At 51.7% G+C, this 27,984-nt stretch overlaps 1 protein-coding gene across 1 annotated transcript; it reads left to right on the top strand.

Moving 5' to 3' along the window:
• On the top strand, positions 1-26,966 carry LOC307052371 (complement C3-like; the record flags this gene model as incomplete). The annotated part of the gene is made up of 41 exons (XM_079703271.1): positions 1-71; positions 188-395; positions 1,855-2,029; positions 2,218-2,288; positions 2,387-2,475; positions 2,558-2,640; positions 2,865-2,952; positions 4,048-4,150; positions 4,288-4,408; positions 4,674-4,789; positions 5,459-5,599; positions 5,690-5,899; positions 6,076-6,285; positions 6,811-6,972; positions 7,239-7,368; positions 8,878-8,955; positions 10,637-10,834; positions 11,017-11,128; positions 11,448-11,533; positions 11,639-11,778; positions 12,180-12,386; positions 13,035-13,086; positions 13,264-13,350; positions 13,496-13,699; positions 14,832-14,907; positions 15,137-15,305; positions 16,969-17,064; positions 17,227-17,380; positions 18,246-18,418; positions 18,597-18,755; positions 19,994-20,053; positions 21,061-21,151; positions 22,991-23,036; positions 24,099-24,186; positions 24,506-24,592; positions 24,814-24,919; positions 25,373-25,462; positions 25,899-25,985; positions 26,072-26,161; positions 26,271-26,406; positions 26,834-26,966. The coding sequence occupies 41 exons, from the start codon at positions 1-3 to the stop codon at positions 26,964-26,966; spliced, it is 4,983 nt and encodes a 1,660-aa protein (XP_079559397.1).
• Between the last annotated feature and the right edge of the window lie 1,018 nt (positions 26,967-27,984).

Consider the following 27,984-nt stretch of genomic DNA (forward strand, 5'->3'; position numbering starts at 1 on the left):
ATGGATGTGCCCTGGCTCCTAGGATTGATTCTACTCCTCCTGGGGACTCCCGTTGCCTATGCTGAGCCGCTGTGAGTCTGGAGAACTGAGGGGATATCTGCCGTCTGTATGATTCCCTGCATGTGACCCCCGTCCATCACTTCCACCTCTTGAGTCCCCCGGTGCCCCCATGTTTGTCTGCTGGCAGGTACATCCTGGTGACCCCCCGGGTCCTGCGGGTCGGTAGCCCGGAGAACATCCACGTGCAGGCTCACTCGGACTCCAGAGAGCCCCTTACCAGGCCCCTCAAGGTGAACCTCACCGTGTGGGATTTCCCCATGAAGAAGATGCCAGTGGCTAGGGTTCAGCTCGTTCTCTCACCAGAAAACCACTTTATGGACCAGGCACCAGTGACGGTGGGTGACAGGCCGGGTTGGGTGGCCATCAAGGGAATCTCTGGGTCAGCAGCAAGGATAGAGAGGGGCAGACTCTAGAGGCACACTGGAGAAGAGATGCAGGGCCTGTGGGACTTCCCTGGCAGTCCAGTGGTTGGGACTTCACCTTCCACTGAAGGGGTTGCAGGTTCGATCCCTGGTCAGGGAACTAGGATCCCACATGTCTCACAGCCAAAAAACCAAAACATAAAACAGAAGTAATATTGTAGTAGGTTCAGTAAGGTCTTTGAAAATGATCCACATCAAAAAGAAAATCTTTAAAAAAAGAGAGAGAGAGATGCAAGGCCTGGATGCAGTTACTGCTTCTCTTATGTCCTATCCATTTTTTTTAATTGAAGTATAGTTGATTTACAGTGTTGTGTTAATTTCTGCTGTACAGCAAAGTGAGTCAGTTATACATACATATACATTCTTTTTCTTATTCTTTTTTTTAACGTCTTTATTGGAGTATAATTGCTTTACAACAGTGTGTTAATTTCTGCTTTATAACAAAGTGAATCAGCTATATGTATACATACATCCCCATATCCCCTCCCTCTTGCATCTCCCTCCCACCCTCCCTATCCCACCCCTCTAGGTGGACACAAAGCACCGAGCTGATCTCCCTGTGCTATGCGGCTGCTTCCCACTAGCTATCTATGTTTGTTAGTGTATATATGTCCATGTCACTCTCTCACTTCGTCCCAGCTTACACTTCCCCCTCCCCGTGTCCTCAAGTCCATTCCCTACGTCTGTGTCTTTATTCCTGTCCTGCCCCTAGGTTCTTCAGAACTTTTTTTTTTTTAGATTCCACATATATGTGTTAGCATACGGTATTTATTTTTCTCTTTCTGACTTACTTCACTCTGTATGACAGACTCTAGGTGCGTCCACCTCACTACAAATAACTCAGTTTCGTTCCTTTTTATGGCTGAGTAATATTCCATTGTATATATGTGCTACTTCTTTATCCATTCACCTGTTCTTTTTCTTATTCTTTACCATTATGGTTTATCACAGGATACTGAATACAGTTCCCTGTGGTATACAGTAGGACCTTGTTGTTTACCCATTCTATATATATTCCAGTTTGCACGTCCTATCCATTTAGAAACTCAAAGTTCCGTAGGTCTGGGCTCTGAGAAAGGCCTTAATTAGTCCATATAACGTCTCTGTGCAAATTAATAAAAGGCGCCCTCTGCTGGTAGTCTGGGAAACTGAGCCTAAACGGGATCGCACCCCCCCCACCCCACCCCCACCCCTGCGCTGGGCTGGATACCTTTGCTCAGCAGCAACCTGGGTGGCACACGTGGGGACCTTGTTCCCAAGGGCAGAACCAGAGAGCTCCCATTCAATTGCTTCTCCAAGATCTGGTCCAGGGCTTTGCCCGCAGGGATGGAGACCCCAGCAGGCCCTGAGGCGTGTGGGCATCTCTCCCCAGATTCCCGAGAGCCTGGTCTACCCGCCACAACCAGGAACGCAGTATGTCATCATCCAGGCAACCTGGGGACCCACCTCGGCCTCCGCATTAATGGAGAAGCTGGTGCTGGTGGCTCCCCACGCTGGCTACATCTTCATCCAGACAGACAAGACCATCTACACTCCTGAGCAATTGGGTACAGCCCCCAGGCACTTGGCCTGGGGCAGGCGCTGACTCTCATCCCCAGTTTCCCCCATGCCCACATGTTCCACCCCCCAGGGTGTCCTTCTGTCCAAGGTCACCCCACTGCCCAAGATCCTAATGACAATACCCACCCCCTCTCCACACTCCATCCCGTGCTCAGAGCCTTCCCTCCTCCTCCAGTTCAATACCGGGTGTACACTGTGAACCACAGGATGGATCCTGTGCCCAGGACATTCACTCTGGACATCAAGGTGACCTCTCCTGAGGGGAGGGTGGATCCCAGACACTGGGGTTATATCACATGCTGAAGGCCTGGGGCATGAACCAACCACCCCCTATATCCCCGCAGAACCCGGAGGGGGTCACCGTGATCAGCCAGGATCTCCTGGCCAAGGACAGTGTCTTCGCAAACTCCTTCCACCTCCCAGAGCTCATCAGGTGCCCAGCTGGGGACCCTAGGGGTGGAGGGAGGGAGGTTCTCCTTCTCAGGCTCCATCTCTCCTAACTCTCTGTGCCTCAGTCTTGGGACCTGGAGCATCGAAGCCAGCTACCAAAGTGCACCCAAGCAGAAGTTCAAGGCTACCTTTGAAGTGAAGGAGTTTGGTGAGAAGGGTGTGCCAGGGTGGACAAGGTGGATCACGCAAGGACTGGGGCTGGAAATGCAAAGGTCTCATGGTGTACCTACTGTGTGCCAGGGCCTGAGGACTATGTGTTCCAGCCCTTGGGGGCTTCCAGAATCACTGAGGAAGGAGCGAGTGGGGCAGGGAGGGGATGGGGGGGCGGTGACAGTGAAACGCTGAGGGTGACTCTCTCTTTACTGCACCCAGTGCTCCCATCTTTTGAGGTCCAGCTGACACCAAACAAGACTTTCTTCTACCTCAACGATGAGGCTCTGGGTGTGAACATCCAGGCCCGGTGAGTTCCGTTACCCCCAGCCTGGCCAGAGGACCAGAAATGCCAAGAAACTGATTGGGTAGAGAGAAATGAGCCACTTCTGTAGCTCTTAGGGTATAGGAGAGGCACTCTCTGCCACCCATGAGACAATCTTGTCCCGTGAGGTTATAAGGACCATCCCTTCAGGCCTCTGGGGTTGTACAGGCCACCTTACCTACCTAATGGAGTTATACGACATCTCATGGTTTGGACCATCTCTAAAGGTCCACGAGGTTGCATAGGCACCTTTACCATCTTGTGAGGTTGTCCAGACCATCTCTGAAGTTCTATGAAATTGCAAATGTCACATATGTTGCCTTATGGAATTTACAGACCATCCCCACAACTTTACAAGGCTCTACAGGCCATATTGTCCATCTAGGGTTGTAAGGGCCATATCTGCCACTTCTTGACATTATACAGACCATTTCTGCAGATCTATCATGCTATACAGGTCAACTAGACTGCCTGATGAGGCTTCATAGGCCACCTTTGCCATCCCAGGGGCTGTTCAGATTTCTTTCTTTCTTTCTTTCTTTCGTCTGCATTGGGTCTTCGTTGCTGTGTGCGAGCTTTCTCCAGTTGCAGTGAGCAGGGGCTACTCTTTGTTGCGGTGCGTGGGCTTCTCATCGCGGTGGCTTCTCTTGTTGCAGAGCACAGGCTCTAGGCATGCAGACTTCAGTAGTTGTGGCACACGGGCTTAGTTGCTCCAGGGCATGTGGAATCAAACCCGTGTCCCCTGCGTTGGCTGGGAGATTCTTAACCACTGCGCCACCAGTGAAGTCCTTGTTCAGATTTCTCTGTGGCTCCATATGGCTGTACAGCTTACCTCTACCATCTTGTGAGGTTGCACAGGCTCCATCTGCAACCCAACAAGGCCTTAAGGGACATATTTGTCACCTCCCAGGTTTGTGTTGGTCAGTAATGGAAACATCTAAGTTACCAGGGGCCAATTCCGCCCCTCCCAAAGTGTTAAGGCCATTTCTGCAGCCCCATGAGATTACACAGGCTGTCTCTGCAGATACATGAGGTTGTGTGGGTGCTTCAGAGCCAGTGAGATGGCTGTCCATCCCCCAGATATATATTCAACAAGCCAGTGGATGGACACGCTCTGGCCATCTTTGGGGTGAAGCAGGATTCCCATCGGATCCCCATCCAAAGCTCCCTGCAGAGGGTGGAGGTGACTGAGACCCCCCCACACTGTCTCTCCTTCCCCCTCTCCTCCCCCTTCTTTCCCCCTTCCCCACCTCCCCTTCCTCTGCTATCACCCATTTCCCAAGAAACCATCTCCCCTCCTCTCTCTTGCGCTGAGAGCAGATCTTTGAAGGCCTCGGCCACGTCTCCCTCCAGAAGGACACACTGATGGCCACATTCCAAGGCCCGGAAGAGGACTTCATTGGGGCCTCAATCTTTGTCAACGTCACTGTCTTCTCCTCAGGTGCCACCCTCACCCACGCCCCTGGCTGAGGTCAGGACACTGTGTCCTTTCCCAACCCAGACACTCCACCCATGTGACCTTGGGCCACCTCCTGCCTCAGTTTCCTCATCAGAGAAATGGGGAAATGCTGGAAGGGCTGGGAGGCGCTGAAATCGTGTTACCGTCTTTTCCTGCCTTCACCAAGATGGGCCTCCCATACCAGCCTGCCCTTTCCCCAGGAAACTGAACCTCTGCTGCAGAACTTACGATCCTCCTGTCTCTCCAGGGGGTGAGATGGTCCAGGCCGAGACCTCCGGGGTGAAGATTGTCCAGAGCCCATACAACATCAAGTTCACCAGGACACCCCAGTATTTCAAGCCAGGGATGCCATTCCACTTTAGGGTCAGAGTCTGGGTTCACTCCACGCAGGGACTCTGGACGCCTCCCTGAAACAGACCTTCCCAGGCGACAAAACCCCACACAGGTTTCACCTGCCTCCCAGAGCTCATCTGTCTGAGAGCTGAGTCTATAATGCCTCCAGACCAATCCCAAGGTTCCCTCAAGTCTTAACCAGGTCCCCCCAAAGCACAGTGATGGCTCCAGAATTTCTCTGTGGGGGTGTTATGGATCACAGTCAGGCTGGAAAGTGATGCTTAGAAGTTTATCTTAAGGCTACATTTGTCCAGAAAGCATGCTATTTTTACATACATTCATTTGGGTTGACTTTGAAATGTCTGATAAGCATTAGAAAAGCTGGAGACATCCTTTGGTGCCAATCCTACTCCAAGTTTTCCCCAAGCCCTCCACATCTCTTCCTACCCTTTTCACCCTCAGTTCCTCCCACCCTTACCCCCCGGTACACCAACACCCAGGGCTGCCACATACAGTTGTACTCTGCAAAACTCTAGGGGCTCCACTCATAGGCTCTAAATGAGAGGTGTCCCTGGTGTTGCTCAGTGCACAACTTGTACAGCTGTACAAGGCAGTCCTATCCAGATTGCATTAGTTCCCACCTCTTACACCAGGCCACCCCCAGGCCTGTCCTTGATCTCATGCCAGATTCCACCGCAGGTCTTCGTCTCAAATCCTGATGGGTCCCCAGCCTCCAAAGTCCTCGTCCACTGCCAAAACCACAAAGTACATACCTCGTCCAGTGGGGTGGCCACTCTGACCATCAACACAAATGGAGATCTGAAGGAGCTCCCTATCCTGGTACCAACCTTATGGGGCAGGGAGAACGGGGCTGGGACTGTGTGAGCTGGAAGGGTTATTAGGGGTTTACTTGCCCATCATGCTCCCCAGGTGGAAACTGATGCACCTCTCCAGCCAGAGGAGCAGGCTTCAGCCAGGATGACAGCTTGGCCTTACTCAACTCAGGATGGGTCAGGGAACTTCCTGCACATTGAGGTGAAGACATTGGGCACAGAGGTTGGCAGCAACATCCAGCTGAGCCTCAACACAAAGCATCAAAATCCTGCAACCAAGGACTGGCTCACTCACTTCACCATCCTGGTGAGGGGTTAGGACCTGATACAAACTGATAAGTTGAGCTGATAAGAACCATCTGGGATGGACTCAGACCTAGGGGCTGAAGCAAAAGGACTAGGGGGCTCCCCTGTGGGCTGGGATAGCCTAGGGGAAGGGCTGGTTCTACCCTTCTCATATCCATAGTCTCCCTTGTCTCCAAGGTCCTGAGTAAGGGTCAGATCGTGTATGCCAAACATCAGTTAAAAAGTCATGGGAGTGTCTACACGTCAGCCATTATTGATGTGACTTCAAAGATGCTTCCTTCCTTCCGCATCCTGGCTTTTTATTTACTGCCAAGGGGAACAGGGCAGGACCCTGAACTGGTAGCTGATTCCGTTTGGATTGATGTGAATGACAAATGCAAGGAGAAGGTGAGTCAAACTCCTTGAAGTTGTGCACCACCATCATAATGCTTGGGAGATGGTCTGTACAAATTCAAGGGCTCTCAGTCTGGAGGCAGAGGAGAGGAAGGAGAAGTGATGTGGCCTTAAAACCTCAACTTAGGGCTTCCCTGGTGGCGCAGTGGTTGAGAGTCCACCTGCCGATGCAGGGGACACGGGTTCGTGCCCTGGTCCGGGAGGATCCCACATGCCACGGAGCGGCTGGGCCCGTGAGCCATGGCCGCTGAGCCTGCGCGTCCGGAGCCTGTGCCCCGCAACGGGAGAGGCCACAACAGTGAGAGGTCCACGTACCGCAAAAAAAAAAAAAAAAAAAAAATACCCTCAACTTAAGAGGCGGAGAAGATGCAAGTAAATGTGTAGAGTTGAGATTGGCCTGGTGGAGTTCCCAGATGCTCCATCAGAGCTGAGGGAGCATGAACTTGAAAGTGGACTTGGGGAAGCCCCTTGGTGACCTATGAGCCTCTTTTCCTGACATCTCTCTTTTTCCTTGCTTAGCTGAAGGTTGGCATGAAGAATGAAGGATACCTCCAGCCTGTACAGCCCAGCAGCCAGGTGGAATTGAAGGTGACAGGTGATGCAGAGGCCACAGTGGGGCTGGTGGCCGTGGACAAGGCTGTCTATATCTTGAACAGCAAACACAAGTTCACACAGAAGAAGGTAAGAACATGTGGGCTTTGGACCCAAAGATTGCCTGGAGATTCTAGCTGGAGCCTCAGTTTCTTCACCTATTAAATGAACAACATTGGTGGTTGCAAGGATTCAAGGAGCCTGTGCACAGCATAGAGATTGGCAGGTAGTAAGGGCTCAGTAAATGGGTGATTATGTGAAAATTATTATTTGAACCAGCAATTACAGTGCACCATTGCACCTTCCCTGAATGGGTCATACAGGCTCTAAATCCAGGTTCCTCTCTTGACCCTCAGGTCTGGGATACGGTGGAGGAACATGACATTGGCTGCACAGCAGGCAGTGGGAAAGACAGACTTGCTGTGTTCAAGGATGCTGGATTGGACATGAAGATGAGCACAGGGATGGACACTTTGGCAAGCTCAGGTACATAAGGGGGGCAGGAAGAGGGCAGGGGTGGGGGAAGTGCTATCTAGTGGTTAGGAACATGGACTTTGGTGTGAAACTGATGAGCTAAAATCTAGGACCCTGCCACTTACCATAGGCCGGACATATTTTCTCTCTGATTTTCAGTTTATCTCTCCATAAAATGTACATAATAATATAAGTAACTTACCGTGTGCTAATTAAGATATAGTTTTGGCCATGTGTATCAGAGATATAAATTAACAGTAGCTTAAACAGGTAGAAGTTTATTTCTTGCTCAGTAACAGTCCAGAGGTCATTCTGGGACTCAGGCTCCTTCTAGCTTGTTGCTCTGCCATATTCCAAGATGAAGTCTCACCAGGACATCCTGCCAGGCACCAGGATGAAGGGAAGTGGAAAGAATAGTACACTTCTCTCTTGTCTCATTGGCCAGAACTCAGTCACATGGCCCTATCTAGGTACAAAGGAGGCTGGGACATGTAGTCTTCATTCTGAGTGATACATAAAAGATGGAGGTTTAGTTGCCACAAACGATAGGGGAGAATGGATATTTTGGGGACAACTAGGAGGGTCTTCTTTCAGCTATAAATAGTGTTATTAATAACAATTTCTGGGACTTCCCTGCTGGTCCAGTGGTTAAGACTCCACACTCCCAATGAAGGGGGCCTGGGTTCAATCCCTCGTAAGGGAACTAGATCCTACATGCGGCAACTAAAAGTTCGCATGCTGCAACTAAAGATCCCACATGCCACAACTAAAAGACCCCGCATGCTGCAATGAAGAGCCTGAGTGCTGCAACTAAGACCTGGTGCAGCCAAATAAATAAATAAATATGTTTTTAAAAATAACAATTTCTATTTACTACAAGCTGGACCCTGTGCTAAGTACTTTTATATGCATGATCTCATAGATAGAACTATGATTATTCCATTTTACATAGCTGGAGAAATTAAAACCCAGAGAGGTTAAGTGACTTGCTGAAGATTGCACAACTTTTTTTCTTAATAAATTTATTTTATTTATTTAGTTTTTGCTGCATTGGGTTTTCACTGCTGCGCGCAGGCTTTCTCTAGTTGTGGCAAGCGGGGGCTACTCTTTGTTGCAGTGCGCAGGCTTCTCATTGCAGTGGCTTGTTGCAGAGCATGGGCTCTAGGTGCACGGGCTTCAGTAGTTGTGGCACGTGGGCTCAGTAGTTGTGGCTCGCGGGCTCTAGAGCACAGGCTCAGTAGTGGCGCACGGGCTTAGTTGCTCTGCGGCATGTGGGATCTTCCCGGACCAGGGCTTGAACCCGTGTCCCCTGCAATGGCAGGCGGATTCTTGACCATTGCACCACCAGGGAAGCCCTGCACAACTTTTAAGTTTAAGGCAAATCTTGACTATGAAGAGGCTGTGGGATAAAAAGAGGTGATGCATATAAAGCACTGTGTATGCAGTAAGCACCCAATAAATCTCAAGGATGTTGATAATGATCTTGACACTTGTCCTCTCATTCTTCCCTCTGATCCCCAGACTGGCAATGCCCCCAGAGCCCATCTCCCAGCCGTCCCCGCCGCTCCCTGAAGAGGCTGGAGACCAAGAGGAATGCAGGTCAGAGCTAAAGCTGGATGTGCCCTCCTGGCTCCCTAACCTGTATTCATCAGGGCTTAGAACAGAAAACTGAAACCACTCTAGGTACTCCAGTCGGGGGGCGGGGAGGGGAGGTGATTTAATGATGGGAGTTTGGTGCTTTCAAAATCATTAGCTGGGGCTTCCCTGGTGGCGCAGTGGTTGAGAGTCCGCCTGCCGATGCGGGGGACACGGGTTCGTGCCCTGGTCCGGGAGGATCCCACATGCCGCAGAGTGGCTGGTTCCATGAGCCATGGCCACTGAGCCTGCGCGCCCGGAGCCTGTGCTCCGCAACGGGAGAGGCCACAACAGTGAGAGGCCCGTGTACCGCAAAAAAAAAAAAAAAAGTTATAAAGATACACGGTCTATAGTAAATATTCACAAGTGATTGTTTCTGCTGTGCTTACTATCCTATTAAAGGTGTAAAATCCATAAAACACTTAAAAAATCATTAGCTGAACTTTAGGAGTGGAAGTTGGAAGGCTGCTTGCTGAGACTCAAGATCACTCCATTGTAGTTCTTGCAATGCATGAAATCTAGGTTTCAATGCATGAAATCTCAGGAAACTCTGCCAATATCTCTCATGAAGCTGGCAGGTAGATAGTGAAACACAGAATTATGCCTGTTACAAAAACACATAGACTGGAGCCCACCCATCAGCTACCACCGTTGCAAGGAAATGGTCTCCACCTCTCTTCCACTTTCCAAATTCTGTACAAGAGCGTCTGGGGGGCAAAATCTCATCCCATCCAGAACCCTAGCAGCAAGGGAGTCTGGGAAATGTAGTTTTTAGATGCCTAGCTTCTGTGATACAGGAAGGAAGGTAGATGAAAGGGGAGATGGATAATATGTAGACCAAGACCAGGGTGTGGACGGGACCAAGAAGCCTAGAGTTCAAGGAAGATGAGAGGCAGCACTGGCTATTGTTAGAAGCATGGATTCTATGAATATTAGATTTTTCAGTCTTTTTAAGCAGCACTAATGACTTTGTGGATCTAAATAAAGGGAAAATAAGTGAAATCTAATAAAAATTGAGGTAAAACCCTAACTCTAATTTCAATATCGAAAATCATGCTAACCTTCTGAGAAAAGTACATAATATAAACTGTTGTTTTATTTATGGTAACAATCACTTAACTATAGATGTTCTATTCATGTTATATGGTAGACAGTAAGATTATTAAATTGCTATAATATTTTTTATCTTTAAGTGTATTCCTTCGGTTCGCAATTTAGAAGCATTCAACTTGACATCATGCTCTACAGCAAGTTTTGTGTTCTCATTTTTTTAAAACACACAACGAAAACCAGGAGTCAAAATCACAACTTCAATAAATAAACATGGCATTGCCAATCCCCGTCCCAAACAAAGGCGAAGGAGAAGAAATAGCAGCAGCATAAATTCCAGTCCCAGCTCTGCCACTTGTGAGCTGTGTGACCCTGGGCCAGTGAATTGACCTCTCTGTAGCTCAGCTTCCTCATCAGAACTCATCATATGAGTTCAACGTGAAGCTTCAGGGGAAAGATACAGGCAAAGTTCTAGGGACAGCATTGCCAGAGATATGGCTAAACAGAGGTCAGGTGTACATGGCACTGAGGTGGATGGGTCCCTGCTTCCTCAGGTCCTACCCAGCCCCTCTGTCCCACTAACTCTGGCCTGCAGTGAACAAGTTCGAGACAGAGCTGGAGCGAAAGTGCTGTGAGGCTGGGCTCTGGGAGAGCCCAGTGGGGCTGTCGTGTGAGGAGAGGACCCATCATGTCCGCTATGGACCAGTCTGCATCGCCGCTTTCCTGAGCTGCTGCCATGTGTCTGAGGCCCTGACTCGGGAGGCCCGAGAGGAGCAGCTGCTTCTGGGGACAAGTGAGGCGGCCACGGCAGGAGGCACAGGGTCGGGGGGCTCGACTGAGGGACATGGAGTGCCATGGACAGGTCAAGGGGTAACATGTGCCATAGAGGGATGAGGTGGGAGGACCCCACTGAAGAGTCTGGTGGGTCATGGGAGACATGCAAAAGAAACCCTGCCCCACATCTCCTCCCTACAGCGGATGAAGACGAGGACTTTGATGACATCTTCCAGGAGGACCAGCCTGTCCGGAGCTTGTTCCCTGAAAGTTGGTTCTGGAAGAAGATTACTCTGCCCAAAAGTGAATCGGGGTAGGACTATGGCCCCCATGCCAGCCTCTGGTGCCTGGCCTGTCCATGCATCAGGGGCCATCCATCATGGCTAATGCCCCCAGGAGTGACATTGAGCTCTCAGCATTGTCCCATGACAGGAAACTTCCTGGGTGGGGATAAAGATCCCAGTGGGTCGACCCAACTGATGTCCCTCTAGTGATAATTTCCTTAATTGGGTGACCCACTGACCCCTTCATAGTGATGGTAAGCCCAAGACAGTAACCCTCAATCAGAGGCTCTGTCCAGGCAGCGCAGACTCACTTATGTTCCCTTCCACCTACCCTGGCACTTTCTGCAGCATCTCGCACTACAGCACCCGTGTGACCGTGCCAGATTCCATCACCACATGGCAGTTTGTGGCCGTCAGTGTCAAGGCTGGACAAGGTGACCCCACAAGCCCAGTGCTGAAGGAATAGGAGAGAACAGTGGCCCTGGCTAGCCCCAGGGCAGTTGGCCTCTGCTTAACGTCAAGTGCTCTCCTGGTTCTAGGTCTTTGCGTCTCTGACCCCTTTGAGCTGACAGTTACGAAATCATTCTTTGTGGATCTGAAGTTGCCCTTCTCCGTGATCAGGAATGAGCAGGTCCAGACCCAAGCTGTGCTGTACAATTTCATGGCCTACCCGGTCAAGGTGAAGCCCCCAGCCTTCCCCTCTGCCCCCAAAAATATCTGTCAGTGTGTTTTATAAGGGGGATGGAGTGTGTCCATTATTCGAAGGAGCCAGTGAAGTGGCGGCCTTTTTGAAAACATTTCTAAGACATTTTCCCATTTAAGCCTCACAATAACCCCAGGAGATGGATGCTATGACTGTTCTTGGTTTGGAGCTAAGGAAACTTACATGGCTTTCCTGAGATCACATAGCACCTAAGTGACAGAAGTGGTTTGAACCCAGGCAGGGTCTTTACTCTCAATCATTATGCTACACTGTCACCTACTCAGGATTCTCGGGGTGGGGGCAGGGAGGAGACTGTGACTCTAGGGTCCTGGGCCTCCTCATGCATCAGGACCCTCTAACTGCCCACCCTGCCCCAGGTCCGAGTGGAGTTCCCCCACAAGGAGTCACTGTGCAGTGCGGCAAAGCCAGGAGCCCCTGCCCGCCAGGTGGTTGTCGTGCCCCCCACCTCCTCCAAGATGGTGCCCTTCGTGATTCTCCCACTTGAAACAGGCAAAGTGGATGTAGAGGTCAAAGTCATGGGCTTTGGGGTCCAGGACCACGTGAGGAAGACACTCCTGGTCCAGGTAATAGGCACCCCCAGCCCTTGCTGCCAGTGCAGTGAGTGGGGCTTCTCCTGGGCTCCAGGCTGTGTGATCACGGGAGGGGCAGGTGGGCCCACGATCGATGAACAGGAGTGAGGTGCAAGACAATGATTTGAAAGCTCAGTCACAGAGGCCCCACATCGGGACTTTGGAGTCAGGCTCGGGTTCAAACCTTGTCTCTTCTGTGTGACCTTGGGCAAGTTACTTAACTTCTCTGAGCCTCTGTTTCCTCATTTGCAGGATGGGAATAATCCTCATACCCATGAATAATCAGAGAGCTGTGAAAATTACACACGACCAGTGCATGACCCACCAGTAATACTTTATTTACTTAACAAACACATTTTTTAGCACTTACGATATAGCACTTTAAGAATATTAACTCACTGCACCCTCAGAACAACTCTATGAGGTAGGAATTACTGTACTCTCCCTTTTATGGATGAGAAAACTGAGACACAGAGGGGTGAAGTCATTTGCCCAAGGTCATGCAGCTAGGAAGCAAAAGAGCTGGGATTTGAACCCAGATATCTGGGTCCCAAAGTCTGTGCTCTTTGTAGCTAAGCAATACCTCCTCTTACTGTCATTATGACTATCGTTTTTAACTTTCTTCTTCATTGCATCCTACAGGCAGGGGGTCAGATACAGCAAATATCCCATAGCATCCTCCTGAACCCCCAAGGTTTGTGGTTGCTTCAGGGAGCACGTGGGATCCTGGGACCATGCGCCAGTGGAGGGAGGGGCTGAAATGAGGGGATCTGGTGAGGGGGGCAGTCTGAGATTCTCCCAGAGTCTGCAGTCTAACCCTGAGCTCCCCAGTCCCAGAACCTGCTTGTCACACAAGGTTGTGCCTGCTCAGGTCGGACCCAGATGGAGCTGGTGCCCAAACAGGACTTTTTGAACAAGATGCCCGACACAGAGGCAGAAGTGTTTGTCAGCATTCAAGGTGCCTAGACAGAGCTGGCTCCTGCGGGGGCTGAAGAGGGGCTGGTTCCTCCAGAGCCTGCCTGGGCACAGGGGCAGGAGGGGCTGGGGGTACCTATGGTCCCCATCGGGGAGCCATGGTAGCTTAGACCATGCCCACCTGACAGGTGACATCCTTGGAGAGACCATCCTGGGCAGCCTGACACCCAAAGAAACAAGGCGGCTGCTGAGGGTCCCCACTGGCTGCCCCGAACAGACGCTGAGCTCCCTGGCACCCGTGATCATCCTGGCCCGCTATTTGGATAGCACGGGCCAGTGGAACAAGGTTGGGGTAGAGCTCAGGGAGCAGGTGATGAAGAACATTGCCAGCGGTGAGAGTGGATCCCCTCCTGGGACCTCGATGAGGGTGTCTGGGACTCTTGGGGAGGGTGGCTGAGGTACCCCTGGGGTACCCCACTGGACCTTCCCAGGCAATAGCACCCAAACTCTGACTCTTCTCCCAGATGACAACCTGATACCAAGTCCCCCAGGTGACCCCCAATTGTGACCCCCACATTATTCCTTCACCCTGACCCCTCTCCCAGGCTACAGGTCTCATAACAGACACCCTGGTTAACCCCAAAGCAGCAACCTCCCAGGTTATGTTATATTCAGACACTGTCCCAGGTTATAGCCAATCAGTTCCACGCCCTGGGCTACACCCCCACGGAACAGCCAGGCAGAAAATTCCAGAATAATCCCAGGTGGTGGCCTTCCGGTTACACCTGAATGCTAATACCTTCCCAGGTTACGTCCAAACCCCCCAGGTAACAACCATAGATACACATCCCGGTTACACCCTGACAGAGACCCTCAAGTTAGTTTGGACGCTGACCCCATCTCCCTGGTTACACACAGACGCCACCTCTCCATCCAGCTGCTCTGGATGGTGCTCCATCCAAGTAACACCCAGACTCTATCATCCCCAGTGTTAAACCCAAACAGGAAACCTCCAGGTAACCTTCAGATAATACCCAAGTAGCAAGGCTCAGAATCCACCCAAGAGGTGCCCTCTCCAGAATACACCCAGGAGTAACATCCTCTGACTACCCAGACACACTGACATCTCTAGTTTACAGCCAAGAAACAACCCCCAAGAAAACACCCAGGTAGTGGCCCCTCAGGATACGCCCTTTCCTGGGTTTCACCTTCCATGATCCCTCCCCAGCAGCAATTCCCAATCACACCCCAATGGCACAGTTTCCCAGTTTACTCCCAGATACAGCTGTACCCTGGCTCCCACTGTCACATGTGGCCATGACCTTCATTTACACCTGGGCCCTGCAGCTCCCTCCTTAATGCACCTGGACCAGTCCCCTCCTCCAGGTTACATCTAGATATGATGCACCCCTAAGTCCCACCCACACCCTGACCCCCAGATTATGCCTGGTAACTAACCCCCCCTTCACAGCCACACCCAAGCACCAACTCTCCCGGTAAATTCCCATCCACCTGTTTTCCCAGGGTACAGCCGGATGCTGACCCACCGGAGCGCAGATAGCACCTACCACACCAGCAAGGGAAACCCAGGAAGCACCTGGTAAGGATGAGGACACTGGTAGGAGGAAGCCTGAGGGACCAGCCTGGGGGCTTGATGACCCCAGAAGTATCCCCACTGAGGGGTCTTGGGGCAGGCAGCCTGCAGGCCAGCAGCATTCCAAGTGGCCGTGGTCTCTGGGGTAGACTTCTCCATAGTGTAGACGCCTCTGTCCTAGAACCCCCTTGGTGATTATTGCCAGCCATCACTCATCCTGTCTCCCTTCCAACAGGCTCACGAGTTACGTATTCCGGGTCTTCGCCCTGGCCTACCCTACCATGGCAATGGGGGCGCTCAACCCTGAGTCTCTCTGCACCATTGCCAACTGGATCGTCACCCAGAGACAGGCGAAGGACGGGAGCTTCTTGGAGGAAAGCCCTGTGGTCATGGGGTCCATGAAGGTGCCCACCCCCCCACCACCACCTGAGCCATTCAAACAAAACCCAAGGGCTCTGCACACTGGGAGGGGAATTTCAGCCCCCTGACGTGTTCCCAGGTAGAATGAGAACAGGAAAGAGCCGAGGTCCGGCACCAAGCATCACATCTCCCTGCTCTGGACCAGGCTGCACTCTGCTACAATGTGGGGAGGCTGGGCACATCTGGGACCTATCCCCCACCCCTACTTCAAGGAATTGCCAGTCCTGGCCCACTTGTCTCTGGGTCTGAGTCCTCCGTGTTCCCCCAGCCAACACACCCATCCCTACCAACTGTTCCTCCACACCAGCCTCCAGAAACAGCTTTCAAACAGCCTGGGAGGTCTCTCCCCTGCTCAAACACCTGTGGCAGTCACCTACAGACAAACACAGTCACCTACAACAGTATCTCTCTACTGTATCCTTCTCTTCTGTATCTCCTCCCAAGTCTCACCCCTCAACACTCCCTGCTCACAGGTCCTTCCAACTCACCTCCGTGTCTTTGCTTAGGCTGCCCTCTCTGCATGGTATAGTCACGCCTCATCCCTTTTTTCCCCTGCACCGAGCCAAAGTATGTTTTCTCTTTAGATTTAGATCAGACGCCACCTCCTCTAAGTCTCCCCCGAATACCAGCCCTGTCCTGTGCACCTATCACGTTAGGGATGTGATTTATTCACTCATTCAGCAAACATTTATCCAGCAACTGCTGTGTGCCAGGCCTTGTGCTGGGGAGAGGGGAGACACAGAGGTAAACAAGACAGTGACAGCCCCTGCTTGTAGAACTGACAAGCTGGGTAGTGGGGGAAAGACAGAAGTTCACCAAATAATTATAACTAGTGATTGTTTAAGTCACAGCTGTGCCAAGTTCCATGGGAGAGAAAAGCAGGAGGTAGGATTTAATAGGAGCCATGCCCAGCGCTGGGGGTGTCAGGGGTAGCCTACAGGCAGAAATGACAGTAAAGCAGCAACTTGAAAAAGGAATAGGAACAGCAGAGGAAAGAATGGAAAACAGAGCTCCAGGCGAAGAGAACAGCATGTGCAAAGGCCCTGAGCCACATCACTCCAATCTCTGCCTCCATCTTCACATGGCTTTCTTCCTTCTGTGTGTGCCTTCTTATATGGACACCAGTCACTGGATACAGGGTCCCCCTAATCCAGTATAACCTATTCTTCACTTAGCTCATTACATCTACAAAGACCCTATTTCCTAATAAGATCACACTCTGAGGTTCTGGGTGGACAAGAATTTGGGGGGAAAATTATTCAGTCCAGTACAGGGATTGAGGGTGGAACTTGGGAGACTAAAGAGGAGTTTGAACCTTGTCGGTCATTTACTAGCAATGGGGACACTTCACCCTCTGACCCTCAGTTTGCTCATCAGGAGAACGGAGCTGCTGCAAGAATATTTTGAGCTAGCATAGAGAGCTTAGCACAGCACCCTCCATGGCTGTCAACTTTTCTTAGCAAAGCAGACCCCACACAGGCAAATCTCAAGATAGCTCCTCCTCCTCTACCCCTCTCCTCCTCCTGCTTTCAGCATCATCCAGCCCAGAGATGAGCACCTGAGAGCTTTTCAAGGTCAGTCAGGAGGGACTGGGGAAAGTGTCTCCAAGATGGTAAAGGGATTATGGGTGTGGTTCTGCATCCACAGGGTGGCTACCGAGGCTCCGAGGCAGATGTATCCCTCACAGCTCTTGTCCTGATTGCTCTGAATGAGGGGAAGGAGTTGTGCAACCAGAAGATACCGGTAGGACCCAAAGATGAGGGCAGGGTCTGCAGGGTGCCATACCCCCTGCACACAGGGAGCTCCCCTGCCCTCGTGTCCTTCTTAGTGCTTTCCTCTCTTCTAACTCCCAGAACCCTTTCCTCTGATCACCTCCCCCTCTAGCCTCTTCTCTTGACTTTCTAGAATTTGGCGGCCAGCATGAAGCAAGCCGGTGACTTCCTGGAGAAAAAACTCCCCCACATTCAGACAACCTTTGCCATAGCCATAGTCTCCTATGCTCTGGCCCTCACCAGGAGTCCCCGAGCCAACGACCGCCTGGACAGCGTTGCCAGCCAGGGTGGGTGTGGGCCACTTTTCAACCAACTGTGTGTTAACCACAGTCACGGGGGGCGGGGGCAGAGAGAGGGGGATTGTATGATCTCAAATCCAGCAAAATGTGATTCTTCATTTATGAGCACCTATGGTGTGCCAACCCTTGAGCTCAGACCCTGAGAAACCAAGGTGAACAAGACCGATGTGGTCCCTGCCCTCAGAAGTCCCAGCATTCCTGGGGGAGGCAGGTAGAAGACAAACAGATCAAAGAATTACTAATTGAGACAGGTGCTGAGATAATAATATACAAGGTGGGTTGGAGAGATGATGAGGGGAGGGGAGTATAGACTGGAGAACTGGGAAGGCCTCTGTGAAAAGGGGACCCTCAGCTGGAATGAAAGATGAGAAGGCTCACCTACGTGAAAGGCCAAGGATATTCCAAGCAGAGGGAATGGCACGTGCAAATGCTCTGAAGTGGGAAAGTGCTTGGTATGTTCGAGGATGGAAAGAAGGTCGTACAACATAGGTAACTGAGAGGGGTTTGCTTCCGATGGCCCGCCCTCTCCCAGCCCTGAGGGTCCTGATCCCATCCTCTCCGTTCCCCAAGTCAAGAGGAGTGGAGGTAGAAAAACGCACTTGCAGTGGGACTGAGAGGAATGTGGAGGGGCTTCTTTGAACCTCAATTTCCCCAGCTCTAAATAGTGTCCCTGTCTCCTAGAGTGGTTCTGAAAATTGCAATGTCCACACATCTCCTCAGCAAAGATTTACACATAAAGTAGGTGCTCAATAAAATAGCAGATGAGAAAAACTGGGCAGTATGACACAAGGAGGGGGCAGGTTTAGGTAGGTGGGCTCAGATCTGCGTTTCAAGGTGGGCATCCATCTTCTAGACAAAACCCATTGGCCAGTGGATGACCTGGACATGGACTCCCTATACACCATTGAGGCCACGGCCTATGCGCTGATGCAGAAGCTGGAGCTGGGTCGGCACAATGAGACGCACGCCATCGCCAAGTGGCTGCTGGAGAAACGGGAGCTGGGAGGAGGCTTCCAGTCCACCCAGGTGACTGGAGCCTCGGAAAGTGGGGGTGGAGGCGGGGGGTGGGATGGGGGCGTGGGTCGCTAGCCGAGGTGCTGACACTACTGGCCCACCGGAAGGAGCTGTCCGTGGTGCTCGTGCCCCACGGGGCTCCGGTGCACTGTCAGTGGTGCTGATCCGAGGCCCCCATCCCAACACCCAGACCACGGTCGTGGCCATAGAGGCCCTCACACGCTTCCGCGAAGCTGTCCCCTTCGATGGTGTCCAGGATCTCCGCGTCCAGATCAGAGCCCCCAAGAGAGCCTTGAACATGGAATGGCTCATCGATGAGAACAATGCCTACCAGCTGCGGTCAGCAAAGGTATGGAGCTAAGGGGCAGCTGGGAAGTCCACACGGAAGTCACACTGGAGATGAGACCAAGAGTCATGTCCCTGGCAATCTCCCCTCACCAATATTATCTAATCACCGTTGGCTATACTATCAATGTATTGGTTCATTCATTCCACAAACATTTCCTGAGCACCTACTGTTTGCCAAGCATTCTCCTGGGTTACATTATGAAACATCTGTGGTCCCTACTCTCAAAGCACTTACAGTCTAGAAAGAAATTAAGACAATAAATATAATTCTACGTTCCACTTTAAGCTTTCAGAACACAGGGGAATGAAATAAGTGTGTAAAAGACATAATAACCTGGGTTTGGGGAGTAAGGTAATCTCCATGACCTTACTCCATGAAGGAGGTGATATTCACCTTCAATTATTCAATCATCTTTATTGAGCACTTACTGTGTGTCAGACACTCTTCTAGGTTCTGGGAATATGGCCATGAACAAGACAGAAAAAAAAATCCCTGTCCCTGTAGAATTTTATATTTTAGTGGGGATAGACAAAAAAGCGATGTGAATAAGTAGAATATGTAATGTGTTAAATGATGGCAAGTGCTATGGGAAAGAATTAAGCAGGGAGGGGTTGGGAACATCAAGGAGTTGTAATTAGGCTGGGTAGGGAAGGTCTCACCAAGAAGGTAATATTTGAGCAAAGACCTTAGGGAAAGGCAGATGTGATCCTTGTGGATATCTAGGCAGAACAAACAGCAAGTGCAAAGGCACTGAGGCAAGAGTGTTCTAAGAACAGCAATGGTATTTAAGCAGGGGTGATGTGATTGGATGTGAATTTGTAAAATTTTGCTCTGGCTGATGAGGGAAGAATGAATGAGGGAAACAAGAGTAGATGCAAGGACTTCCCTGGTGGTCCAGTGGGTAAGACTCCGTGCTCCCAATGCAGGCGGCCCGGGTTTGATCCCTGGTCAGGGAACTAGATCCCTCATGCGTGCCACAACGAAGATCCCGCGTGCTGCAACTAAGGCCTGGTGCAGCCTAAATAAATAAATAATACATAAATAAATAAATTTTTTTTCAAAAAGAAGGAAAAGTAAAACCTTCTTCATGGAGAGAGGTGGGAGAGTCACTAGACCCCAAGGTAGGGAAATAACTGAGGCCGCAGTGCCCGTGCATTCTTTCCTCTCCATCCCCACTGCGTGTAAGCCATGTTTTGCTGCTTCTTCTCCCCTCAAATCCTCCTCCCCTCTCTTTTCAGTTCTCTGCCCAGGATGACCTAGAGATCAAAGCCAGCGGCAGTGGAAGAGGCACCATCTCGGTAGGTCTTGTGTTCCTTAGCTAGAGCCCAGGGCTCCCCCAGTTGGTGGAAATAGAGGCAAATATAGACTCCAAAACAAGACTGAAATCAGCAATAATCTTAGCTACCATTTAGGACACAACCATTTGTTAGGAATCAATCTAAGGACACCTCAAAACCCCCCTGAGAAGCTGGTAAAAATATGAGCTCCATTTGACGGGTGGGGAAATAGAGGTTTTCACTTTCAGTAAGTCAAGAGTCAGGGAAGACAGAGGCCAGAGATCTTTGGACCCCTCTGCCCCTCCTATGCTGAATCCCTGAAGGGGTCTCTTTCCTTGCCCCCCAAAGAAATATTCTCCCGCCAGAGTGCCTCTCAAGACCCAGAGAACAACTCCACCCTTCCCACAATACCTGAAGGCTCCATTACATCATCTGGCCCTATGCCCTATGACCCTATGACCCAGGAGGACAGCCTTCTTTGTCACCAAATTCAAGGTAGCCCACTATCATGTTTCAGGCAACAGAGCCACAGTTGAATCCCTGCCTTTGTTGTGTGACCTCAGGCAAGTCACGCTCCACCTTAGACTTCAGCTAATTTTAAATTACATAAAATAAGAAATTCAGTTCCTCAGTCGAACCAGCCACATTTCAAGTGCTCAGTAGCCACATGTGTGGACTTCCCTAGCAGTCCAGTGGTTAAGACTCCCTGCCTCCATTGCAGGGGGCATGGATTCAATCCCTGGTGAACCGTATGCTGCACGGCACAACCCCCCCCCCAAAAAAAAGCCACTTGTCTAGAGGTTGCCACACAGACAGCACAGATAGACTACTGCCAACATTGCGGGAAGTTCTATTACAGAGCTGGCCTGCCTAGACTATATAGGGTGTTCTGGCCACTGAACACATGGATTGAATGGGAAAGACCTCGCTGTGAATTCCCCATGGGGCAGAGAGCTGGGCAGGCAGGAACTGAAGCAAGGAGGAAAGGAGTAAGTGTGGATGGGCTCTGACACCTCCCCCTCCGACAGATCCTGACCATGTACCACAGGTCTCCAGAGTCCTGGGAGGACACCTGCAGCCTGTACCACCTGAATGTGACTCTTCACACAGCCCCGAAAGGTGAGCCTGGACTCAGGGATACCCAGCTCTTCTTTTTTATTACTTTATTTTAGCTATCATTCAGTAAGCATCTCTATTGCTTTATTCAGCCATTCAACAAATATTTTTCTAACATCTTTATTGGAGTATAATTGCTTTACAATGGTGTGTTAGTTTCTGCTGTATAACAAAGTGAATCAGCTATACGTATACATATATCCCCATATCTCCTCCCTCTTGCGTCTCCCTCCCACCCTCCCTATCCCACCCCTCTAGGTGGTCACAAAGCACCGAGCTGATCTCCCTGTGCTATGTGGCCGCTTCCCACTAGCTATCTACTTTACATTTGGTAGTGTATATATGTCCATGCCACTCTCTCACTTCGTCCCAGCTTACCCTTCCCCAACAAATATTCTTTGAGCATTTACTAGGTGCTGCACCCTGTTTCTTGGCCCTGGGAACGTAGGCATGAACAAGAAAAATATCCCTTCTTCTCCTGGAGCCCACATTCTAGTAGGACACAAACAATACAACAATAACAGTATATTATACTTTTATTGTTATTTATTTATAACATAAGTGAATCTGCACTGTAAAATATAAATATGAAGCATAATAGCAGGTGATGATAAGTACCATATAAAATAAAGTAGGAAAAGGTGCTACAGACTTGGAGGAAGTCCAGGGGAAGCTCTCTGAGGAGGTGGCATTTGAGATGAAACATGAAAGAAGTGAGAGAGTGAGCCAGGAAGGATCTGAGGGAAGAGCATTCCAGGCAGACAGAACAGCAGGTGCAAAGGGCCTGAGGCAAGAATGAACTCACCTGGTTTGAGCAACAGCAGGGAGGCCAGTGTGGCTACAGAGGAGCAAGGGGTAGATTTTTAGTTGAAAGAGTTGGAGAGGTGATGGGGCAGATGGGGCAGGGACTTACAAGCCATGGTGAGGGCTCTAGCATTTGCTTGGAGTGAAATAGGAGCCAGAGAGGGTTCTGAGTAGAAGAGGGACATGACCTAGCACAGGTTCGCACAGGCTCCCTCTGGCCGCTGTGGGGGAAACAGACTATAGAGGGCACAGGTGGGAGCTGGGAGACCAAGGAAGAGGTGACTGCACTGGTCCTGCAGGAAATGATGGGGCCGGACCAGGGAGGGGGCTGTGGAGATGATCAGAAATGGATTCCAGAGTTTCCAGTCTGGGGTACCAAGAAGGAAGAGACAGGACTTTGCCACTGGGAGCTCACTGTCAGGGTACAGGGAAACAAGTCTCACCAGTCTTAAGACTTTTAGGGACTAAAAGTGACCAAGACTTTGGTTTGGACCCCATTTCTTTTTTTTTTCCTTTTTTTTTTTTTTTTTGCGGTATGTGGGCCTCTCACTGTTGTGGCCTCTCCCGTTACGGAGCACAGGTTCCGGACGCGCAGGCTCAGTGGCCATGGCTCACGGGCCCAGCCGCTCTGCGGCATGTGGGATCCTCCCAGACCGGGGCACGAACCTGTGTCCCCCGCATCGGCAGGCAGACTCTCAACCACTGCGCCACCAGAGAAGCCCCTGGACCCCATTTCTTAATTGTAGTAGTAGCAGTAGTAGAAGTAATATGATAATGGTAGTAATACTATAGTATATAATAACTGGCAGCTATAAAGCACTAATCAGGCATTATATTAAATGCTTTCCTCCTATTAACTCACTTAAAATTAACCAGCTGGGTTGGGAATATTATGATCCCATTTACAGTTTAGGAAACCAAAGCACAGAGAGGTTAAACAACTTGCTCAAAGTCATAGCAGAGCCAGGATTTGAACCCAGGAAGCTGGCTCCAGAGGCTGTGTTACCCAGCCTCTAAATTCCTGCCTTCTCTCTGCAGATAATAAAAAGGGGGAAGCGACCTTTCAGCTCCGGATGGAAACAAGGTCAGGTCACCAGGATCTGGGACTGGGCAGGAGGAAGGACCCACTTCCTGGAATCCAAACTCCTTAGCAGTTCTCCCTGTGTACTGAGTGGAGGGAGGGAACCAGCCAAACTTGCCTCTCCATGCCTGCCCCTCATCCCTACCTCTCCTCCTGCCCTCCCCTGACTGTCCCCCATTCTGCCCCCTACCCCACCCTTCCATGCTTATCTACCATCCTGCTACCTCAACCCTGCCCCCCAGCTTTCCCTGTCCCAGAAAGGCGGGCTCCTGCATGGTGAACATACACCATGACCCAAATGCCCAGGGCTAGCTCTGAACCCCATGACTCTCCCCTCTCTTCATCTTCTCCAGACATTCCAGCCCCCACCCGAGTCTGGCTCTGTCTCCCAAATACCCTCACCCAGGTCTGTCCCAGATTTAAAAAAAATGTATTGAGCACCTAATTGGTGCCAGGCTCTGTTCTAGGAGCTGGGGGCACAGCTGTGAGCAAGGCAGCTCCTCCCTGCCTGGTGGAGCTCACAGACTATCAGGGGAGACAAACAATAACCGAATAATCACCCAGAATCAATGCAAAATGACAACCATGATTAAATGTGGCAAAGGAGAGGTCCACGGAGCCACAGGAGGGCAAATTAGAGAATGATCTGGTGTGCGGGCTGGGGAAGGCTTCCCAGAGGGGGTGATGCATCAGCTGAAATTGCAAAGATGACAGGATTTTTCAGGGCAAAGAGGGAGGAAGAATTCCAGGCTGAGAGAACAGCATGTGCCAAGGTCCAGTGGCGGGCAAGAGACTGACACTTCAGAGCAATCAATCAGAGGCCGGAGGGGAAGGAGGTGAAGTGAAAGGATGAGGCCAGGTGTTTTGGTAAAGCAAGGAAGTTAAGCAAGGAGGCAACATACCAGATTTCTGTTTGCTAAAGCTGTATCCTCTTGGGGGCAGAGGAGTGACAGGGAGACACAGGAGAAGGCTACTGCCCTTGTCCAGGCGAGAGGTGATGACAGTGGGAGCGTGGGAGAGGGGCAAGGGGACAGTGGGAAGAGACTGGTGCTGTGAAATCCCCAGGTACCAGGGCCATCGAGAGGCCACAATGACCATCATGGAGGTCTCCCTGCTCACCGGCTTCTACCCCAACCAGGATGACCTCAAACAGGTAATGAGCAGGGCGGGGATGCCCTGGCAACATCCCACATACCCTGAGTGGGTGCAGAACAGCATCTACCTGGGTCAAGACCCCCAGGTTAATGCCCCACAGTCCCTGCCTCAAGGTCAGCGGCCATGGTCACTTCTGAGGGACTCCCTGTATGACCTTAGCTAAATTCTTGCCCTGACTGTGCCTCAGTTTCCCCAACAGTGGGGCTGATTGGACAAGGGCCGGGAGCTCTGAGAGTTGCTTCACACTATCTGGAGCTCCCAGGGCTGGGTGCCTTGGAGGATCTCTGCCGACGCGCAGTCCTCACCCTCTGCCCCAGCTCACGAGCGACGTGGAGAGGTACGCCTTCCAGTATGAGACCAAGACGACCTCCAGCGACAGCACTGTTGTCCTCTACCTGGAGAAGGTGAGGAAGGCCAGGTGTCCTCTGCCAGAGGTCCGTGGGCAGCCAGATGGGCGGAGAAACCACAATCAGCACCCTGGCCAGTGCTGTCCGAGGGCCATGCCCTCTGACGTCAGCTCCTCAGTATTCAGGGCCATGCGGTCAGTGGTTATGGCCAAGGCCCTGTGGTCAGTACCCCATGCTCAGTGGCCCTGATCAGCTGAAACAGGACTTCCCTTCTCCAGCTCTCCCACAAGGCAGACACGGTGCTGGGCTTCCGCGTCCACAGGATGCTGCAGGCGGAGTTCCTGCAGGCTGCCCAGGTCATGGTCTACGACTACTATGAGCCTTGTGAGCAGGGGCCTGGGGGTGGAGGGGTAACCCGGGAGGGTACAGGGCCTGAGAAGGACTGGGCCAGAAAAAAAGGGAGGGGTGAGGGGCGGGGCCAAAAAGGGGGAACGGGGCGTGGCAGAGGGGGTCCTTGGCTCCGTGGGAGGGGTGGCCAAGAGGGCGCCGGAAGGGACCCAAGGGGCGTGGTGATGAGGGGCGTGGCCTTCCTTGGTGGTTAAAGTGGCCCCGGAGGGGCCTGGAAGCGGGTGTGGCAGAGCTGAGAAGGGACTTGGCGTGGCCCGCTGGGTAAGGGTGGGCAAGAAGGGGGCAGGCTCTTTAAAGAGGAGGGACCTGTTAAGGGGGGCGCTGGGCGGGTCAGGTGGGGCGGGGCCTGCTGGGGGCGGAGCCAGACATGCACCCAGCCCCCAGGAGCACTGGCCCAAGCCAACCCCGGTCACTCGCCTCCTCTCGCAGCCCAGAGGTGCAGCTCCTTCTACAACCTGCCCACAGAGCACGCTTCCTTGAGGAAGATCTGCCACAGAGACGTGTGCAGATGCGCCGAGGGTGAGGTCATGGGGACACGGAGGGCTGGGACTGCCAGGCTAGGGGTTCAAGAGCTTTTCATCACTTCCTGGGTGCCTTCTGGGCTGAGTTTAGACAGAGAGAGAGAGAGAGACAGAGAGATAGCAAGACAGAGACAAAGAGAGACAGAGAAAAGGAGACCCAGAGACAGCGAATGACACATACACTCAGGCACAGCCAAAGATCAGGCGAATCAGAGACACAGACACGGAGGGACACATAATAAACTCAGATGAGAGAAACAGAAAAGAAAAAGACCAAACGGAGAGACAGAGGAGGAGAGAGCACCCTACAGATCAGAAAGGCCAGACCCAGAGACCCAGCGGCTGCCGCCTGGGGCCGGATGGCAGTCAGATGGGAGGAAGGCCCCTCCGTCAGTGCAGCTAGAACAGCCGCCCCCGCTCCCCCAACCTTCCAGACCAGTGCCCATCCCCAAAGAAGGACAGCCACCACGTGCAGCAGGAGGAGCTCCAGGCAGCAGCCTGTGAGGTTGGCGTGGACTTTGGTGAGTGTGGGGAGTGGCAGGGGGCAGGGGGCGGCCCACCTGCAGGCTGGACACCAACACGACACCCTCCTGGACCCCTTCCCCAGTGTACAAGGCCAGGCTGGAGTCTGTGGAGACCTCCGCCTCCAGCCCCTACATCTACTACAACATGCAGCTCCAAGCCATCATCAAGAGTGGTATGTCCAAGGTGGCAGAGGAGGGAGCGTGGGGGCCTACCCCGGGGGTCCCAATGCGGAGGAGGGCCAGGCCTATGCAAGCTCACAAACTGGTTCTCCTCTCCTCCAGGCACGGACTCTGCCAAGCCCCTCACCATGAAGAAATTCGTCACTCACGCCACCTGCCGTGACTCCCTGGGGCTGCAAGAACACGAGACATACCTCGTCATGGGCCAGACATCAGACCTGTGGAGAGTCAAATCTGAGTGCGTGGGGGGCTCCTGCTGCCCTGGGGACTCAGGCCTGGGCCCCCTTCCCTACCCCAGTCCAGTCCTTGGTGTCAAAGTTTCTACTGCACCTGTCAACACGAGTCTTGGGTTTCAGGGCTGCCCTGAATGGAGGTGCAGGCTGTGCACTGCACAACTCCAGGGAACACCATTCATAAGGAGATGTTGTAAATGTGGATGTAAATTTCCAACAGAGGGCAGGAAAGAGTCAGAGGGAGGGGAGCATTTTCTAATCCCCAGCAGTATGGGCTAGAGGTGGGGGGACCTGAGATGGCCTGGTGGAGTGGACACTATAAGCTGTGGCTCTGAGAGTCTGTCAGGCAGCGCAGAGGGGCAAGTCAGAAAGGTCTCCACACCTTCAAGGCACCCAACTCTCCTCACCATCCTGGCCATCTCTTGCCCACAGATACACCCACGTCCTGGGCAAGGAGACGTTCCTCATGCACTGGCCAGTGGATGGGGCAGTGGGCAAGAAGGAACTGCTGGACCAGCTAGAGGGGTTTTCAGAATATATGCACACCCATGGCTGCGAGTCCTGAGACCCTGAGGCCTCTGCTGCTCTCAGGGGGTTGTCTCCAAGCATGCCCAGGTCCCTGGGCTTAACCACAAATAAAGAGCAAGGAATATCATACTCAAACTCCAGACATGTGTTCCTGCCTCAGCATTCAGCAGGGGCCCTGCAGATCCTGCCCTGACATTGCTTGGACCTTCATCCTCCCTCTCACTCCTACTCCATTCCAATCACACTGGCCTTCTTTGTGTCCTTCCAACACCTGAGTTGACTCCCACCTCAGGGCCTTTGCACACACTGTCCCCTCCACCAGGTACACCTTCCTCCAGATGTCTTTATGGATTGAACACTTCCCTTATTTGGATTCTGTTTTAATGTCACTTCCTCAAAGATACTTGCTTTGGGGACTTCCCTGGTGGTCCAGTGGTAAAGAATCCGCCTTCCAATGCAGGGGATGTGGGTCCAATCCCTGATCGGGGAACTAAGATCCCACATGCCGCGGGGCAACTAAGCCCACGCGCCTCAACTAGAGAGCCCGTGAGCTGCAAACTACAGAGCCCACGCTCTCTGGAGCCCGTGAGCCACAACTAGAGAGAAACCCGCGTGCCGCAACAAAGAGCGTGCATGCCGCAACGAAGATCCCGCATGCCGCAACGAAGACCTGATGCGGCCAAAAATAAAATTAAAAGAAAAATTTTTTAAAGATGCTTGCTTTATAACATACCTAAAAATAGACCTCCTCCCATCACTCTCAGTAACACTTAAAAATATATTGTATGTGATATTTATTGGTTTGATTGTTAGTTAATTGGGTATTTCTCCTGCCCCACAATATCAGCTCTTTAAGACCAGGGGCCATGTCTGTCTTGTTCACTGCGGTACTCCCAGTTCCTATAGCAGGGGCTGGTATATAGTAGGTGTTCGAGGAATGATTGTTGAATGAATGAGTGAATGAATGAATGAATGTAGCACCCACTCTGCAGTTGGTCCTGATGCAAGCTTTGACAGGGAACCCCAGGCAACTGGAGAAAGGAGACAAGGGGCAG

This window comes from Hyperoodon ampullatus, assembly GCF_949752795.1.
Source record: "Hyperoodon ampullatus genome assembly, chromosome: 4".
Classification (NCBI taxonomy): domain Eukaryota; kingdom Metazoa; phylum Chordata; class Mammalia; order Artiodactyla; family Ziphiidae; genus Hyperoodon; species Hyperoodon ampullatus.